The sequence below is a fragment of the Anopheles coustani genome, chromosome 2 (genome assembly GCF_943734705.1).
Source record: "Anopheles coustani chromosome 2, idAnoCousDA_361_x.2, whole genome shotgun sequence".
Classification (NCBI taxonomy): Eukaryota; Metazoa; Arthropoda; class Insecta; order Diptera; family Culicidae; genus Anopheles; species Anopheles coustani.
Genome location: NC_071289.1, coordinates 65434227 through 65452976, shown reverse-complemented (window position 1 = coordinate 65452976; position 18750 = coordinate 65434227). Strand labels below are relative to the sequence as shown.

General features: G+C 46.9%; 4 protein-coding genes across 4 annotated transcripts; 3 read left to right on the top strand and 1 right to left on the bottom strand.

The window, feature by feature from the left end:
- Window positions 1–6561: 6561 nt before the first annotated feature.
- On the top strand, window positions 6562–7382 carry LOC131263866 (cilia- and flagella-associated protein 299-like). Its single transcript, XM_058266142.1, has 3 exons — window positions 6562–6701; window positions 6772–6925; window positions 6990–7382. Exons 1-3 carry the CDS (start codon window positions 6562–6564, stop codon window positions 7380–7382), a joined length of 687 nt encoding a protein of 228 aa, XP_058122125.1.
- A 3281-nt stretch (window positions 7383–10663) lies between these two features.
- Window positions 10664–15478, top strand: LOC131263848 (probable protein phosphatase CG10417). The gene is made up of 7 exons (XM_058266119.1): window positions 10664–10991; window positions 11456–11670; window positions 11841–13195; window positions 13263–13447; window positions 13540–13721; window positions 13813–14010; window positions 14121–15478. Exons 2-7 carry the CDS (start codon window positions 11560–11562, stop codon window positions 14490–14492), a joined length of 2403 nt encoding a protein of 800 aa, XP_058122102.1. The 5' UTR covers window positions 10664–10991; window positions 11456–11559; the 3' UTR covers window positions 14493–15478.
- A 570-nt stretch (window positions 15479–16048) lies between these two features.
- LOC131263888 (intraflagellar transport protein 20 homolog) lies at window positions 16049–16583 on the top strand. The gene is made up of 3 exons (XM_058266167.1): window positions 16049–16172; window positions 16244–16398; window positions 16467–16583. Exons 1-3 carry the CDS (start codon window positions 16049–16051, stop codon window positions 16581–16583), a joined length of 396 nt encoding a protein of 131 aa, XP_058122150.1.
- A 56-nt stretch (window positions 16584–16639) lies between these two features.
- LOC131263865 (BTB/POZ domain-containing adapter for CUL3-mediated RhoA degradation protein 3) lies at window positions 16640–18601 on the bottom strand. The gene is made up of 2 exons (XM_058266141.1): window positions 18139–18601; window positions 16640–18078 (listed from the first exon to the last, which is right to left on the bottom strand). The coding sequence occupies exons 1-2, from the start codon at window positions 18302–18304 to the stop codon at window positions 17363–17365; spliced, it is 882 nt and encodes a 293-aa protein (XP_058122124.1). The 5' UTR covers window positions 18305–18601; the 3' UTR covers window positions 16640–17362.
- Window positions 18602–18750: the final 149 nt, after the last annotated feature.

Genomic DNA, 18750 nt, shown 5'->3' with positions numbered 1-18750 from the left:
AAACAATCAATGCAATCATGCCATTTGCCAGCTTCGGATGCGGGCGCTCCCCCTCGGCATCGGGGAAAACGCTCAATAAAATACCCATTTTCTAACAATAATGTTTGCGCGATTCACGTCGATACTGTATCACTGCTTGACGCTCGAGTGGGGCATTATTCGAGCCCGGGGCTCACCGTCGGTTCGCCGACGGCATGTTTTCAAGCGGATATAAATATTTATTGAAATGCACATGCATAATGAATGCCGGCGAGATTTGGAGATGGATTTCGTTCGCTTTTTTATTACAAGAAAACAAAAACGTACCCAGAGTGTGTATCAACAACAATCGCAAAAAAGGGAAAAACAAAACCCTCCAGCATTCAAGTGGCACCCGGTCCACTCGGTTCAAATTATTTCAAAAATGAAACATATTCGACAGCATTCAATGTCTACATGCAACACTTTCGGAAGGAACAACGCGGGTTCACCGTTCACATTTAAAAGTCCGTGCGCCACCGATCCGGGTGTCCGACGGCGAGTGAAGTGGTGCATTATTACGCGGCGCGATAAGCGTGAAATCAACGGAAAAAAACAACAATTTATTTATGACAGCAATCAATTCATCTTTTGCCTCGCCCCTGTCCGGAGAGGCATTTCAAAACATATGCGCGTGTGAGGAGAGAGTCCAATATTAGCCTTGTTTTGCAAACCCAACCGATGATGGTTGCAAAAATAAACAAACAGAAGATTAATTTAAACGTGAGTTGTATACTCATCGTATGTCGGATGTGCCAGAAAATTGTGTTGAAATTATCAGTTCAGCTTTCATTCACGGCATGCATATGATATTCTAAAATTTGACTTGTGTTTAGAGGGAAAGTAATTCGAGTCAAAGGTAAAGTATCTTTAAAGTATCCTGAATGTTAACACATTCCCTAAAACTAATATTATGAACGGAGGAGTTTAGCATCTTTTTTTACAAACGAAGAATTAAAGCCCTTATTAGTTTTTACAAACGCAAAAAGCAGCAAAACTCGTCATTCATAGTGTTGTTAAGGAAAAGAAGAAAAAAGAAACCAACCATTCAGTAGTAGAAATTAACATTTACCATTCATCAGCCTTTAGATAACCAACCATATCTTACACAGAAAAAAAGGTTATGGTGCATAAGAAAATATATGTCCAACACGAATAATAACGTCATCCATGCAGGGGTGGCGTGGTACAAAACGTGTTAAAAGGCGTGAAATATTAATTTTGTCTTTGCCATACTCATTTCTCGTTGAACAAGCTTTTAAAACATTACTCATTGAAAAACAATTTTTTTTGTTGCCTCTTCTCGACATTCCATAAGGCTCTTTATCAGTTTTGTGTCGTTACATATTATCAAATTTGCAGTTACATCGCAAGCTTGAGATATGTTTTCGTAACAAATGCACACTGAAGCAAATAGACTACGAAAACATCACCAAACATTCCTAAAATAGGTAGTTACTATGTAATATATCTTCATGAATTTTTAAAAATGCAGAGTACTTGTTAAAAATATATATATAAGCGATAACATTAACAAACTAGGGAATTATATTTCGATTGCTACTTAAAACAAAAATATTCCAAGGAAGGACCCCACAATTTATACTCAACCTCAGCATTATCAGCGGAATGTTCTTGCATGATTATTTCCGCAAAATAAAACATTTATAAGTCAATGCTGTGGCACAGAAAAGAACAACGAAGTGTTCGTTCACATTCTCGCAAAAACTGGGTCAAATGCAGTGGCAGCGCAATCATTCATCGAGGCGCACACACCATGCAAGGCAGCCGTAACGTGAGCTGCTTGAGGTTACGATGTGTGTAAGCCCAGAAGCAAACCGTCGTTGTTCCCGCTTTTTGAGCTCCCAACTCATCCGTGCGCTAATCCCTCGTGCTAACCAACCTCTTATCCAGCTCTAATCCCCAACGCGAGGATATACGGAAAAAACGCAACAAGGATAGAGTTCGTTAAACAGTTGTAATCTCGAGTTAGAAATACATTTATCATGTCACGAGAGTAGGGATGGTTGAATAAAAACGAGCCCTTTTTCTTAACTTCATTCAAAAGCGGTCGGGTAAAAAGAATGTTTTCATTGGGGATTTTTCTTACTACCTTATCACGTGTGTACGTGTATTCGTATGAATGTATACTTACACCTCCAGGTTTCAACATCGAAACGACCTGCTATTTCTAGCCCGTTTCCCCCCGATGCTGTCTCAATCCAGCAGCAAACAAACAAAGGATTCACGCCTTTCACCAGCCCTCTACGGTGCAATCACTTCGAGAAAACCTCTCGCCCACATCTTACATGCCACCGCGCGCCATCCCTCATCCAATCGTAACGGATGCTTAACGTTCCGGATTCGAAGCCGATTACCTACGCCGTACGCCGGATGCCCCGGCAAGGACGGACGACGAGCGAGCACTTCAAGATTATCGCACACATACACGCCTTTTAGGTGAGAAAAGCAAAGGAAGCAGAGAGGGAAATAAAATGGAACCAAGGGAAGGAAAAGGCGCCGAACAGAAAGTCGAATCATCCTTTCGGGATAGGGTGAAGAGCACAACACAACGACGCCAGAGCCTCTGAAGTACTCACTTTGCCGAGGCGAAAGCGTGAGAACTCCCGGGCGGGTGGAAAATTGCCCCCACCAAGCTTATCCATATGGCGCACAAACTTGTAAGGATGTGTGGAAAATACTTCGCCTCGAAAGGAAGCAGCCATGCTCGGTGTACATTTTCCTCATGTTTTGCGTAGCAACGTACCCGTTGGTTCGCTTTCATGAGTACGCACACGCATGCACACGCATGCCAATGAAAAATCTACCCTCGTTACGTGGGAAACCCTTGACAACCAGGATTCAATCCATTCGTACAATCAAATGAATCGAATCTTACGCTCTCGCTCGTTTCCTTTTCAGACGTCCCGCTTTTTCACGCAGAAACAACATTTTCCTTGCGTACGCACACAACGCCAAGTCGTACCATACCGTGGGAATTGAAGGGCACACGCAAGCTTCAAAGCTTCGCAGTAGAGCCAGTGCACTGGCTGATTTTCCACCACCCCTTCATAGAACGATCCTTTTACTACCGAGCGGAATGAATTGGGAAAGACGGGGCACCGATTTCGAAGCACGCAATCGAACGACAAATTCGAGGAAAAAATAGAGAAAGGAAAGCACATAAAGATGATGAAACTGCGGGTGCTACAGAAGGTGCCTCACAAAAGCCCTTCTCTGTTGAGCGTTCGGTCGGGGGAGGAGTTGGGGTGGCGCGTTTCACTGATTCCGACACCAACACACTCATTCCGGTTCAACCAAGGTGATGGGGTTCATTCGTTATCAGTACTTCCGCCCGCCTTCCGCCTTCGTCTCAATCGAGCAGGTTACTATTTTTGGTCGCTTACTTTGACATTTCTATTTCGACGCACGAAAATGAATCGTAGCGGAAAGGAGTTTTCATTTGTTTTTCCTTCTCACTTTTGTGTGTCCGGTAAAGGACATTTATTCGCAACATAATTTCTTCGACAAATAAACGTTTATATCGTATAGTTACAAATACAACCAGAACAGGATCAATTGTTCTTAGAGTACAATTGATATTTACCTTCGATTTTGTGTTAACCCTCACATTAAGGGTTGCTTTGCTTTACATTTTACTTAGATGGTTAAAGTTGTGCTCATTTGTGTATATCCTTCGATCGGTGATTTCCATTGTACAAGATGCCAGAACACAATCCGCTGCGAAGAAGCCGGGAAATTTCTTGTTTCTGTCCCCGGTGGTTCTATTCATTCTCGATCACGATTTGAGGAAAAGGACACATTCTACCGAACAGGAGGCGGGTAGTAGTAGAACACGCGGAAAATCGAACTCAAAATACACAAGACACTAGCGGAAGTCTAGCGAAGGCCCGTGTAACTGATGGCCGCGACGATGGGGCAGAGTGAAACGAAGGACAGTGCCGGAAGAAGTAACACTCGGCACAAGTGTAGGGCACTAGTTTCGCTGTTCACCAAACAGGACAAGCCTCCGCAGGGGCATTTGTGTTTCGTTTCTTCTTCTGTGCCAAATGCGAAACGACAGCACACTTCCTGGCGTTCGACGGCTTGTTTTCCACCTTCCGGTTCACGGTCAGTGAGCGATACATCTCACGAAGAAAAGCAGCAACTGCTCACTAGCTCACTACATCCTCCACGCTTTGTCCAATTCGCTCACAGCAGCTTGATTAACATACACACCAGATTTGCTGACAGCTTTCATAAATGTGCTGCCCGTCTCCGCTCGACGATGGTTGAGACGGACGGTGACCACGGAGCCCTGCCGATTGTCATCCTGTTTCCGCCATTGGGACGCCGTGAAAACTTGCCAAAAAAAAACTCAAGCTCGTTTCCGCCTGAACGCCGCTCTCGTACGCGCTTCCTTAAAGCTCCCCCACCACGCTTTGACAGGTCACGAATTAACCTTCCTGCTCCACAAAGCTTCACCTTGACGCAGAGCAATAAACATTCGCACACAGCCTCAACGCGCACGCACACACCGTCAGGCGACGGGCAATTCAACACGTCGACGCACGAAGTTTGCACGGCCGTCTTCTCCGGGCGGAAAGGAAATTTTCGTGGCAATTCACGTCAACTAAGCGGGCGATAATATTGTGACACTCGCGGCAAAGGGTTGGCCAGCCTGAAACTTCCACATATTCGCACACACGCACACGGGTCTCACCGAGGCTCACACGGTCTCACTGCTAGTATGTGGTCGATTTTTGATCGAACTCCCGATGGCTCCTAGAAGCAGCTGCGGTTTCCGCATCGCTAAAACGGGCTGGATAGAAAAGACGTGTGCGGAACAGCACCGCTCCGGAACAAGCTTCTCGAAGTCGGTGGGCTGAGCATTGACATTCGCTCACAGAGTCGGCCCAACAAATGGACAACTTTATCAAACTCACTTGAACCCGAGAATTTATGTTATAATCGTCGTGGTCGCGCGAAATGTTATGGTCGTTAACCACTTCCCAGATAAGGCGAAACACCTTGCAAGCAGCAGCAAAACACACTTTGACAGGACTACCGAGGCCGTACACACGCTCCTACACTCACTATCTCACTAGGGGCGCGTTGGCCGCGAACCCTCCGGGTACACTTTGGCCTCGGAACCTTCAAACCGCACCACTAGTATGCGCTTGTGTTATTTTGCTTTGCGTTACTTTTTTATGTAACATCACGGCCACCGTCGACTGCCATTGCCTGGCCGTTCCCTTTCTTCGGGTAGGTCGGTGCGTTGTTTTCCCGTGGCTAGTTTTTTTTTCTGCTCAATGCTTTATTTTCCTTTTTTGCGGTTGGAGTTGGAGTTGCTGCGCTTCGCTTGCCGCCCTTTGTTTCCGGCGGTACCCGTTTGCCGTGCCACACCACGAACGCACACACCGGAAGCACACACCGTGGTCCTGCCCGAGCCAGTGTTCATTCGATTCTGAACGGCGCCAGCACTGGAAGGTGCCTGTTATACGCGGTCAATCCCAGCGAACGGCCTCCCAGCTCGCTGCTGACAACACGCGCGCACAAGCGTGCTTCATCGACAAGCGAACCGAACAACTACATCGACATTTCCGTGAAAGTGAAGTGCGAGTGTGTGCGTGTGTGTTCGTGTCGAGCATGGGACGCTTACTTGGTTGCGCGCAACCACACAGTCGCACACCAGTATCGAGAGGAGAGAAAAAAGGAAAACACCGAACGCTTTTCCGAACCGGACAGAAATGAACACCAACGCGATGAAAGGAAAATCGTTGCTAGTGCGTTCATGCCGGAAGCGCGAATGCGCAAAACCGCGTCGGAAACCTGAATGCCGCGCTTCGGAGGGAAAGGATTTATTTTGGCGGGCATTTGTGGCTTTACTGTGTGGTAGGAGGTTTTTCCAGTGTGTTTGTGCGGTGGACGCACTGCACTGTGCTGCTCCTCCTGCTGGCACTGGGGAGTATGATTTATGATTCATTTGTTGAATTTTCCCATCCATTATCGTTTCGTCATTGGAAGCCAATAGTAACTGCTATCAGCGATTGTGGTTGTTGAATGACAGGCAAGCATGTTTTCATTTCTACACGTTTTGTTTTTAACTTTTAACACGAGCGTAATTCAAAGTTAATATGTACATCAATTTTTATTAAAACCTTAATTTTGAAATATTATTTCAAACATTTATCCATTTTTATCTCGATGGAGGCGCCCGGTTATTCATGCATTTATACATTTCTTTAGGTTATGTTGATTAACCAATGGTTCGATTGCATTCTTAATGTAATTTTCAATAAACCAAAAATCAGTCCCATTTTGTTGGGATAAATCATTAGTACATATGAAAGATCATTTTTTATAAATACATGCTTATTTAGTATGCATACGTTCTGTAAATAATCCATAAGCCTTAACTTACGAAACGAACTTTGAAATTCGAATAAGTACTCAATTTTTCACGAAATCAAAGAATCTAAGTAGACTCAACTTATAGTTTATCTATTTTCCTTCTCTAGTACTAGTGCATACCGTTAGAAAATGAAGCTAACCGACCAGGACCTACGAATTCTTGAGTTCGAGACGTACGAGCAATACCTCGAGTCGTTAATCGATGGCAAGAGCCTCCAGTATTTCGGTGATCGGGAAAATTTAATCAGCCTGTATCGAACGGGCTACAGGTAAGTTGGATTTTAATTTACATTTATTTGTCCTCTCAAATAAACATTCGTTTGTTTTGTCTACATTTAGAGCACTCACAAAGGAAGCATTTGAGGCACAGCGCAACTTCCTGCAGGTAGCGAAGGATCCCAATACACTGTTCAGCCGTAACATCGTGCCCAAAGATACGCTACTCCAGGAGCTGGCGGAAAGGGAACGTCCTAATCGTTTGGGTCTATTGTCGGTAATGTTCAACATGGGGTTCCGTCTATGTGGATTGAAGCTGACACTCCTCGCTTCTCCAACAGACAATCATCTACATCCGGTGCATGAAAAACTCGGTGGAAATCTCGGGCTACATCGACTACGAGGAAGGCCTCCGACGGGTGCACCGCGATCAGCAGTACTCCAACGACTGGCGGGCGATCTTTGAGGGACGTACCGTGCTCTACCCGACCCCTGTCGATCTCCTGTACTATAACGCCAAGACGGACCGCAGCTGGAAGAATAACACGCGCAACTATCGGATCCTCTTTGACCCGCGGCGTGGCATCATCTTCCGCAACATGCACGATCGCAAGGACATCCATCCGGATCCGGTGGCCAGCTTCTACGGTACCAACACGAGTCGCACCGAGGTGCCGAGCGAGCTGTACGAGCAGGCCGTCCTATACGATCACGTCGTGCGGAAGAACTACTAGCTTCCGGTAGCCCGACAAAAAGGAATCGATACACGGGAACATTCAAGGATCGATGGCTCGTTTTAATCATCCTCCCCGCTGCAGCTTGGTTCTGACCTTCCAAATGAATTCGTTTTGATTTTGTTATTTATATTTCCAACTCTTTTCGAAACATACAGACAAATATCTAGTGACACACACACACCGCGCTCGGGACACCTGGAGGGCAACGAATGAACACGTTTTCCATGGCGTCGTACAGCGGAACTCTTCTTCCAGGGCGTGCGCATTCTGGGGCATGGTGATTTCTCCTTGGGGCTCGTTATGCACACAGACTCACTCACACACACACAACTTGCGACAGTGCCGAGGACACAAAAATGCACCAACGGCGCGGAACGTTCGGAAGTCCGAAGTCCTGACCTCCACCATCATCTCGGCCTCGACTCCATCGTCGCTGGAGAAGGAATTCGATGGAAACCCGGGTTCGAAATGCACTTCTCTACTAGCTTTTACGCGCCTCGCCACGCCAGTATTGGTAGGCCATAGTAGGAGCATACATAGACGTGGCTCTCCAGCTCCCGTTACCTTGGTCACGCTCCGTTGCGGGATGATATTCGTCCGTCCTTGTCTTTCGGGAGCGCGTAAATTTACGGTTACTATCCCGAACGTCATGCAAGTGGGCTTTCGTTCGCCAAGTGCACACGTTCATTTCCCGACCCTGCCGGAGCTGCTGCGGGCGCTCTTTGTTCGAGCCGTTTCGGCGGAAATGGTTCGGTAAGGACTTTGGTCTTATGACGTTCTACTAACGCTGCCAGCCCGGGGAACCCTGGCCGAGCCTTGCGCTTTCGTCACGGATGCATTTGTGTCGCTGTAGTGGTGTGACGTCTGTTGCGCTCGCCCGTCGCAACCGCCGTGCACCGCCGGATTGCGCTGCGGTGGCAATGCAACAGGAACAGCGATTGCAATGGCCAGGTGGATGGGAGGTCACGTGTTCGTGCGATGCGTACAAATTTACCCGGAAGGCATTATGGGCATATTCCAACAAACGTACTACTAATGAACGTAATTAGGGATTAGTTCATTAAAAATGGCCCATGTAAGTCATTCAGAACGGTTCCGGTCAAATGAATGGGGATGGAAAATTGGCCATCCGTCTGCGGTTGGGAAAGTTAATGCATTTAATGCTCTTGACTATCTGGAAATCCGTGCCACTGACCAGTAAAATTGTTGCGTGTGGGAGGAAATATTTTTCCACGATTTCCAGAACCATACAAAAAGAGTCACGATGCTTCCAGTCGTTCAGCTACAAGGACATTGAATGCGTGGGCGTGGGAAAAACGTCCCGCGACGAGCACATTCCACACTCGTCCTCATGGTCCTCTTCCACACGCTCAGTAGAGTTTTGTGTAGCATCCACCCACGGCTCCATTCACCCATTCAGGGAAAACGTAAAAAAGTCCCACCATGGCCCGAGTCGAGCTCGGACGTGGTTGGATGTTGTGTGCGTTGGCGTTTCGCGGTGCCAAAGCGTACGCAACCTACGCAGAAACGTATGTTGCACGTGATTCTCTACCAATCCCCCAAACCGTCCGCCTTATCCCGCCTCTTGCGGATGGATTAAGATATTCTTCGAAACCAAGAACATTTATGACGTCATTTACTCATAGCTCCGATTTTTTACAAGGAACGTTTTCCCATCCTAACACGTTATCTCGTTTTTACCGGAGATTGTAGCTGCACTGACAAGGGACTCGTAAAGTAAATCCCTTGTTCTTCTCGATGACAATAACCACAAGAGGATTATTTCGTTTATCGCATTGTAAGCTCTGGGGAAAAGTTTTGCAACATTTATGTGTTTCACGTAAACTTGTTTGTGCATATCATTTGATTTGTAATGATTGTTTTTCTTCCCCTGCACCGTATGTTTTCAGTACGAGTATGAAAGTTATTGGTGAAAGCTAACAAAAGAGTGAAATACTCTTCTTCGATAGTTTATAGCTCAGGGATTGTGGGATATAGAAGAGCACAATTTACTATCAGCTACCGTCGTTTTGGAGCAAGTTTCTTATTTACAATACGCATTTCATTTGTTTTTTTTCGTCTTGCATCCACGATGCATGATGGTCGTCTAGGGTTCGGGAAGTGAACAATATGAAGGGAAGAAACAGCAGTAAGAGGAAAGCAACTCGTACTGCAAAGAAAAGCAGAGCCTTTGAAAAAAGCGACCCACCAAAAGCAAGCTCCTGTGATAGCGGCCGTGGGCTCGACAGTTGTAAGCGGTGATATAAATTGCCCAAAAAATTAGATTAACGATTTCCACGCATGGCATGGCGCGAGCGTACGCTCCACGATAAGGGAGTGTTGCGGGATTTTCTTCAGTACAGCAAAGGCACTGGCAGAGACATTATTTATCCGGATTGATTGTTTCGTACATCGTTTGTTTAAGTATGAAAAGAAAGAATTTAACACAGATTCATTACATTGGAAAGTGGATAAAACTAATAGGACGATTCAAGAAAGGCTTACAAAATTAGAACCTTACTTACCCACGTGCGGATCTAAGAAACATACTTGCATGAACTGCACTTTCCTTTCCACGAGCAACATTAAAGATTGGCTACACAAATTAAAGATAATCAAACACTCATGAAACCGATCTTCAATAAACTTTATCGCAAACATTGGGAGAAATCTACCAACAGAATATTAAAAAAAAAAAACTAACAGTTCGTTTGGCGTTTGAGTGCATTCTTGGGTACCGATTGTTAGAAATTGTTATCAAAAGTTGGTTAAATTTCAAACAACATTCTTCATTGTTGTTGGTCCATTTCAAACTCTGTGACACCCTACTAGTGGTGGCAGCTGTAGCTCCGAGAAAGGAACAGATCTTTAAACTCCGATCCGCAAAAAAGACAAATCCTAACATCTGCTCCGGACTCATACCTGAAAAATGTTTAGTGTTATTTCATAATTTTTACTGATGTGTGTATCTTTATTTACCATTTTGTATGTATAGTTCTGTAATAAGACAAATAATTGCAAAGGCATTTTTACTGCGGAGCTAATGGTTCTCATATAGCAAGGGGAAGCAAGATAAGCTTTGAGTGTTTTTCTTACAAATTTGTATGGATGCAAATGAATCGGACGATGCAGAATTTAAAAGAACTGGGTTCGGATTCATCCTCATAGTAGGAATCGGATTTAAATCAGTTAATTATCGCTCCGATTTTACATCTCCACGAGCAGCTCAACCCGCCCGCGTTCCGACCTGCTTTGACGAAACGTTTGAAACCGAAAACAACCTAAAAGTTGTTCCAAGTTGCAATTTTGGCGACTAGATTGTTTCGCAAGGGCTGCTTGAGGCATTTCCTCACGCATTTGTTCTAGCGCGCTTTAACCTGATCTCGCTGAAGTCGGGCGACGCGTTCCGCAACTTTGACAGTAATTCCTGCAAAGTCCTGTTTTGACGTGATGATGCGCGGTGAAAAGAAGCAAGCAGCAGCAGCAACGTAAAGCAAACCCGCGACGGTCGAAGACGGAAATTTGCCGGGAAGAAAGAATAAACAGTTTGCTGGTCGGAAACAAACGCACGAGTTGCGTTCTTCACGCCAAACGGAGCGATTGTGGGTAAGTTTTGCTGTTTCGAAGGAGTATTTCACCAAAAGGCGGCAGTTCATCTCGCTTCCCTCGCCGCGTTGGTTACAAAGTAGCCACATCGCGCGTTCTGCTGCTATTTGCAAGTGTTTTGTGTGGTAAGTTCCAAACGTGTGCAAATCCAATGCCAACGCTCTAAGGCCCTTTGCAATCCGGCGGTTAATTTATGGGTCTGGACATTGAGTGCGGAACGTGAGTTTTCCCGGCTGCCGGCAGATAGGGCAGAAGCCCCAACAAGAGTCGCGTCGCGTTTTGCGTGAGTGCGTGTGAGTGTGTGCGCGCGTGCATCCGGCAGATTGAAACGGGGATGCCGCTTCGATGTGCGTAGTGTGCGCTGAAAAAAAGGTGTGCTTGTTACGCGCCTATTGTTTCATAGTGGCACTACACAAGGAAATGTGAAAACCCGCTAACTGTATGGTGTGTGTGTATTTTTTCAGGTCTGTAACACGGTACAAATCAAGTTTCCCGTGGTTGCGTGCGGATTTTAGCCAACCTCTCACCAACTGGCTTGTTACCGGTGCCATCCGGAAAAGCCCTCAACATGGGAGCATACCTTTCGGAACCGCAAACGAAGAAGGATTCTAGCGACGAGTCGAACGATTATTTGATATGCGGCTCGAGCTCGATGCAAGGATGGCGAGTTAGTCAAGAGGTGAGTCGGTTTCGTTCGTAAACCCGTAGTCTAAACAAATGTGCCACCGAAAAGGAATGGTCACACATCGCGGTTGGAAGCAAAAGTAGGCCGTGATGCAGATTTATGTTTATCTGCCTGGTTGGAGGAGTTGTAAATTGACATCCGGCGCGTTCTCTGTTTACTTGCAGGACGCACACAACTGCATACTGAACTTCGATGATAACGCTTCATTTTTCGCGGTGTACGACGGGCACGGCGGGGCGGAGGTGGCCCAGTACTGCAGCCTGCACCTGCCCAGCTTCCTCAAAACGGTCGAGGCGTACGGGCGGAAGAATTTCACGCAGGCACTGAAGGATGCGTTCATCGGCTTCGACGCGACGCTGCTGGAGGAAAGGGTGATCGAGGTGCTGAAACAGTTGTCGGACAAAACCAACGGCGAGGAGGAAGCGGACGAGGATGAGGAGGAGGAAGAGTACGATAATGTGGAGGATCTGTGCAAGGAGGCAATGATGCCGTTAAACGACGTTCTGCAGCGGTACTGCAAGGAGGTAAAGATGGCTGGAGCAGCGTCCAACCAGCGTGTGGCCATGGTAGCGAAGGAGGGAAACTCTTCGAAATCGGTTTCTCCATATTTGAAAGGCAAGCGACGTGGTATGGCGGGTGGTTCTTCCGGGGCCGATGATACGGACGAACCCGGTGGCAGTTCGTCTTCGTCCTCCGCCGGAGCCTCCGCTGCTGCTGCAGGTGGAAGCAGTTCTAGCAGTGCCCCCGTAAGCTCGGGAGAAGCAGATCCAGCCGCTCAGGAAAGCAAACCAGTTTCAACAGCTTCAGCGGATGCGGCGGATTCGACTGTCAGCAGCTCGGAGGAACAGGTGCTTCGCGAAACGGCAGCTGTCTCCGTACAGGAACCATCATCGTCATCGTCCTCTGCCGAAACAAGTGATGTAACTCTTGCCGCCCTTGCCGCTTCCGCCGCTGCCACCACCGCAGTCGGCATTGGAAGCAAAACGGCAGAACAGAGCAACGAGATTAGCGACACTGAGGGAATCGTGCCGGCAAATGCGGTGGCCAGGGGTGAAGCATCGGCATCGGGTGCCGCCTCCGCCGCAGTTAAGGAAAACTGTGCCCCGGACAGTTCTTCGTCGGATGGAAGTAGACAGTTGCTTGCGGGCAGACTGAACGGGGACGTCAAGGTGGGAGGCACATCATCTGGAGCCGTGTCGTCTTCGTGCTCATCCTCTTCGACCCCTGCCGCTCCGGCCGGCTCATCGGCAAGTCGAGAGAATGGGGTGGTTGGTTCGGCATCCAGTGGTGGATCGAAGAGCGCCTCGCCTGCAGCGGCGGCCCCTAAGGTACACAGCACGGCGACCGGCGAGGTGGTGAAGAAAGAATCGAAGAATGGTCCTTCGTCGGCCGATGTTTCCATGAACGATGATGACACGGACGATGATGACGAAAGCGATTCCGACGAGGAGTTCCCGCACGTCGGCGAACCGGCCGATGATACATCCAGCACAGAGGACGGCGAAGAAGATCCGTACGGGTGAGTTTCGGCACGCGTATCGTGTAGAAGTAGGCCATGGATTGATTTCGTTCTTTTCATTTTCTAGTGAGGACGGAAGCGAAGACGATGAAGATGGTGAAGAGGAAGGTGAATATGAAGAGGAGGAAGACTTGATGAACGAGGAAGACGCTGCGTTCATGAAAAACATTTCCGATGAGCCCGGAAAGGACAGCGGTTGTACGGCAGTCGTTGCTTTGCTACACGGAAAGGATCTTTACGTCGCCAATGCAGGTAAGGACTAACGTTGTCCTGTCTCCCTCAATGATTGATTTCAACAGTCCGGAATGACAATTTATGAATATGTCACCTTGCTCAACCTTTAGGCGACTCTCGGTGTGTAGTTTGTCGCAACGGTCAGGCACTGGAGATGAGCTTCGATCACAAGCCGGAAGACACGATCGAGTACGAACGGATAGAGAAGGCGGGCGGCCGGGTGACGCTGGACGGGCGCGTCAATGGAGGGCTTAATCTTTCCCGCGCCATCGGCGATCATGGCTACAAAACGGTACCAGCTTTACCTTTCGCCTACATTGTCCTCACCGGGTGATGCGCATGATATTAATTTGGTTTTGGTCATTCTTTCCCCCCGAACACAGAACAAATCTCTACCACCGCAGGAACAGATGATATCCGCTCTGCCGGACATCCAGCACATCACGGTCGGGCCGGAGGACGACTTTATGGTGCTGGCCTGCGACGGCATCTGGAACTTTATGACCAGTGATGAAGTCGTACAGTTCGTGCAGGAGCGAATCCACGAGCCGGATGCAAAGCTGTCAAAAATTTGTGAAGAGGTAAATACAAGCCACATCCATTAATAATTCTAATCGTATTTTTAGAAACTAATAAATTGGAAACATTTATTAAAAATGCCTAATACAACTCTGCTGCTATTCTTTTACAGCTGTTTGACAATTGCTTAGCGCCACACACCAAAGGGGACGGAACCGGTTGTGACAACATGACGGCCATCATCGTTAAGTTTAAACCTAACTTCACCGGTTCTTCCGCGTCGCGGAAACGGACAGCTTCGGCCTCCGTCGATACACCGGAGCCGTCGTCGGCTACGAAAAAAGTTAAAACCGATGCAGTCCCCGCCTGCGCCCCCGATGGCGCTTCCTCCACGACGGAAGTGGAAAGCTGCAGCAACGGAGCAACAAAGCCGGAAACGGACCAGGAACCGCCGGCGGATGCCACCGAGGAGATGGAAGCTGCCGCCGCTGTCGCATCGATCGATGGTTCCTCCGAAGCGGCTACGTCATCGTCATCCACGTGAAGGAACTAAGCCAGAACACGCCCCCACCCGCAGGCGTTTCCGCTACACCCTTTCGATGCGTATTGTGGATAGGGAAGGAATAGCTGTTAGTTTTCTTTTTTTCGGGGTGTTCTTAGGATTCGACTCCGCTCTGTTAGGGAAGTACTTCATAAGCCCATCATCCCATTATTTTCTGCCGTACGCCGCAGCATTACCATTCATATGTCACCTCAAAAGAAGGCAAACAATCCGCGCCGAGTCCGTTTCGTTCGAGGGCGAAGAAAGGAGGGGCGTACAATAAGGTTCGATTAGTTCTCCATGTAGGAAGTTAAGCTAACGGTCGAGTGGCCAGTAATTGTCACTTACGTCACAACAGATGATTGATCGTTTTCCAATCCCCGTAGTGGTCAGATTTATGTAAAATGGCTTGTACGTCTCATAGAGTGTTCACTACGGTCGAACTATGAACCCGTTTCAATGTACCGATTTGTGTACCGCCCCTGCACCCTAAATAATTCAATTTCAGTATTTACTACAACAATGAACTCGTTGGAAGAACTTGAACAAAAATGGGTTGGTTTTAGGTAGCGTTCCTAGGGTTTGGGAGCAGAGGAATCGATCACCTAAATCAATATAAGAAATATGAGAAAATGAAATCAATAGAATGGGTGACAATGGCCAACTCGAACAATATCTATTATCGACCAGGCGGGGGGTAGTCCTGGACCACCCGTTCATTTTATCTCTATTATATGTGGTTGAATGTAAACATTGAGACAAAAATTGCTGCCCGGGTCGTGCGTATTGATCAAAACAGAAATAATTTATCATTGCAAGTAGCAATATTCAAGTGCAGTCGCGGTTCATTCGTCTGATGTAAGCGGTTAGTTGTAGACATGTGTTCTTTTTGGGAATGTCATCCGTGTGGCAAATGCTGCTACCGGTTTCAACAGAACTAAAATGTACGAGCCGGATAGTAGCAGCGATTAAATACAATACACTAAACAGATGCACGTATCCAAATAAATGAACTGTAAACGAAAAAAACAAGCGCGGGATCAGAGTGTACATAATATTTCGATGGTTGCAGTAACACACGAAATGGCAAACAAAAATAATCTACCGCTAAAAGGCAAAAGAAACGAAAAACCCTTCCTTTTCCGAAGCTTTTCCTTCTCCCTAGAGCATTAGAATCCCCATCCGAAGGACAGATTTACTGGGACAACTACCAGACTGCAATCATTTAGAGCTGCAAAACGGTTGAAGAAAGTGTGGAAAAGAAGGTCCATTAAAAACAAAAACCCAAATGTTTTGCCGGAAGTGTGAGGCGCAAGGAAAATAGATGGTTGAATTCATACACAAATGTATCTAAAATAAGGGCAATAAAATGTCTTTTAATCGAAATTAAAGCACACGTGTGTCCCAACTCTCTTATGTCAATATGGGATGGAAAGAATCGGTAAACTTTGAAACCATGGCAACCGTTCGACCAAACTAGTTTGTAGCCTATTGCGATTCCGGTGCCAGAGAAAACAATCGGTTTATTATTGTTGTTTTAAAAACCACGAAACGGCACCATGGGAGAAGAGTTTGGTAAATCTGGTTTGTACATAGACGATCTCTACACGCTACGAGTGATCGATCCGGAGGTTGCTAACGAGACGAACGACTTGCGGGATGAGTGTGAAAAGTTTACCGAAAGTAAGCGATATGCGATAGGTGTTGCCGACCTTTCCTACCATTAGATTACCTCAATTTTCCCATATTTCAAGAACTTTCCGAATTCCGACGCATCATCGAACAGTTTGCGAACATCATCGAAGTGTTCGCGGTGGAAGTTGACCAGGAAAAGATGCGTGCGGTCGGTGTGCAGAACATGCTGAAAACGTTCTCCAAGCAGCGCGAATCCGAGCAGCAACAAATACAGGTTCGTTGGAAGCGAATGTGCTGCCATGCGGTAAAGGTTCTAACTTAAAGAAACATAATTGATTGCAGAGCGAAATCATCGAGAAAATGGTCGAACTAGATAAGCTAAAAATTGAATACCAATATCTGCAGCGAATCGAATCGGAGCAGCAGGAAATGATAGATAATTTCTATCAAAACCAGTAACAGGGAGTTTTCTCAATGGACAGAGGAATAAATCTTCGAGTCGACGAGTTGCAGTGTACATAGTTTATTTAGTTTTGACTATATTTAGATCCGATTGCAATGTTCAACCAGTATCCTACTGAATTATTGTTACCTATTTATTGATCAACTGCTCGCCTACGCATTCAGTCCTTGGTGGGAAGAGGAGCAATGTTCATTGCCGTTGGAACCCATACGCGAAGCTATTGAATTCCACCGACCCATAATCCCTGCATAGCCTTAGACAGATATAGAGATATAAAGGTAAAAACATCTATATTATGAAGAAGTACATATTCATTGAACAGGGGACTCGTTCGTGAAGTACGGCAATGTATGGGACCGCGCGCTCCTTATCGATTATTGGCGATTCTAGTGGTAGTTTCCATCAGCTCCATCTGGTACCGGTAGGCTTATCTTGAAATCCCTTTCCACTATCCGATCACACGCTACACGGTAGAACGGTAAATTACCGGAATATGTGGGGAACACTTTCGAATGAATGTTTTGTCGAATAATTCTTGCTAGTAGATTATTGTAACTTTCATGCATAGCTATTATTGTTCGTTTACACATTCCGTGGCTTGACCGCATAACGTCGCAATAAAATCGACAAAGTTAAAAATCGCACTGACACACGCACACTGGAATCACGTTGCACGCGCGAGCATCGCAGTCAGTCCGCGAAGGAAAACCGGCTGCATCTGGCGCTAGTTCCTCTTTGGCAACAACTTCTGCTTCAGCACGAGCTGATGCGTGAATCATGTGGGGTTGTTCTGCTTGTTCGAGCGTAACCTGGCCAGTCCGGTACGCTCCTCCTCCTCGTCGCTCGTGTACGAGCTGATGCCACCGACGGCACCGCGGAGTGACGTTGCCTGCATCAGCTCCTGGTCGGGAGCGTTTTTGTTCTCGTACAGCAAAATGTTCAGCGTTTCCTCGAAGATACGCGCCTCGGGAAACTCCACCTTGGTGTGCTTCTTGTCGGTGGCGTACACGATCGAGGTGCAGCATACCTCCGCCACCTTCTTGCCGTTGCCATAGAACGACCAGCAGCATATCTCGCTCGAGCCGATTACATCCTTGATGAAGAACACACGCCCACTGAAACGCAACGAGAGCTTGTCGAACAGTTCGATGTTCTTCAGCAGATTGTCGTCCGAGGTGTTTGTGTACGAGTACTTATTGTTGTGCCGATTGATCAGCAGCTTCACCACCGGCTTGGTGGCGGTGCTGATCAGGTACTGTTCCTCCTTCTGTGACGTTATCAATGGCACACGGCAGATCGGTTCCGATTCGCGTTCCTTTTTGGCGAGCACTTTCTCACACGCTTCAATTAGTTCCTCGATGCAGTAGTACTTCGATTCCGCTAGCAAATCTGCGATAGCTTTCGTAGTTTCCGGAAGCGCCACACTGCCGTCGCGCAGGAAGTTTAGTATAGTTCCAAAATGTAACCCACAACGATCGATTAATATCCAACCTACAAAGCAAGATAGAGTTTGTTAATCAACCCATCGTTATACTACTGCCGATCAATTACCTTCAGAATCGGTAAGCACCTCCAGACGGCCACTGAACATAGCACGGAGCATCGTATCCTGCTTGCAAAGCGTCCCAATCGTCGTGTAGTGCAAACATCCGCCAACGTTCAGCTTCACGTACTGGGATGGGTTTCCCTTGATGAGGGTTTTCTGGTCACCCGACATTTTGGCCGCGGCTCCGTCGGTCTCAATTATGATCAGATGCTTGCGCGTACGTTGAGTACGCAGCACAGTTTGCCTCTGTGGACACTTAGAGCTGGCAAGCTTAGCTGATTCGAGGGATGATTTGCCGCGAGCTCTTCCCGTTCGAACAACCCTCGCCTAGCTCAAGCTGCGCTGAGGCTTCGTGCGCTGGTTGGTAATACTTTTCACTTTTTCTGTTGTGGTTTAATTATAATACACGACTAACAGTTACACTATTTTTCATAGAAGACGGTCGAAGAACGGCAGACGATTTCTCAAAACATCCCTGCCCAATTCAGCTGTCAAAAGTTGCTATGTCAAAATGACGTTATAAATGACGCATAGAAAAAAAAATACACAAACCGTAGAAGTTTATGGCAAACATAAAATTATGCAAAATACGCTACAGATACCAGTTTTTACAATTG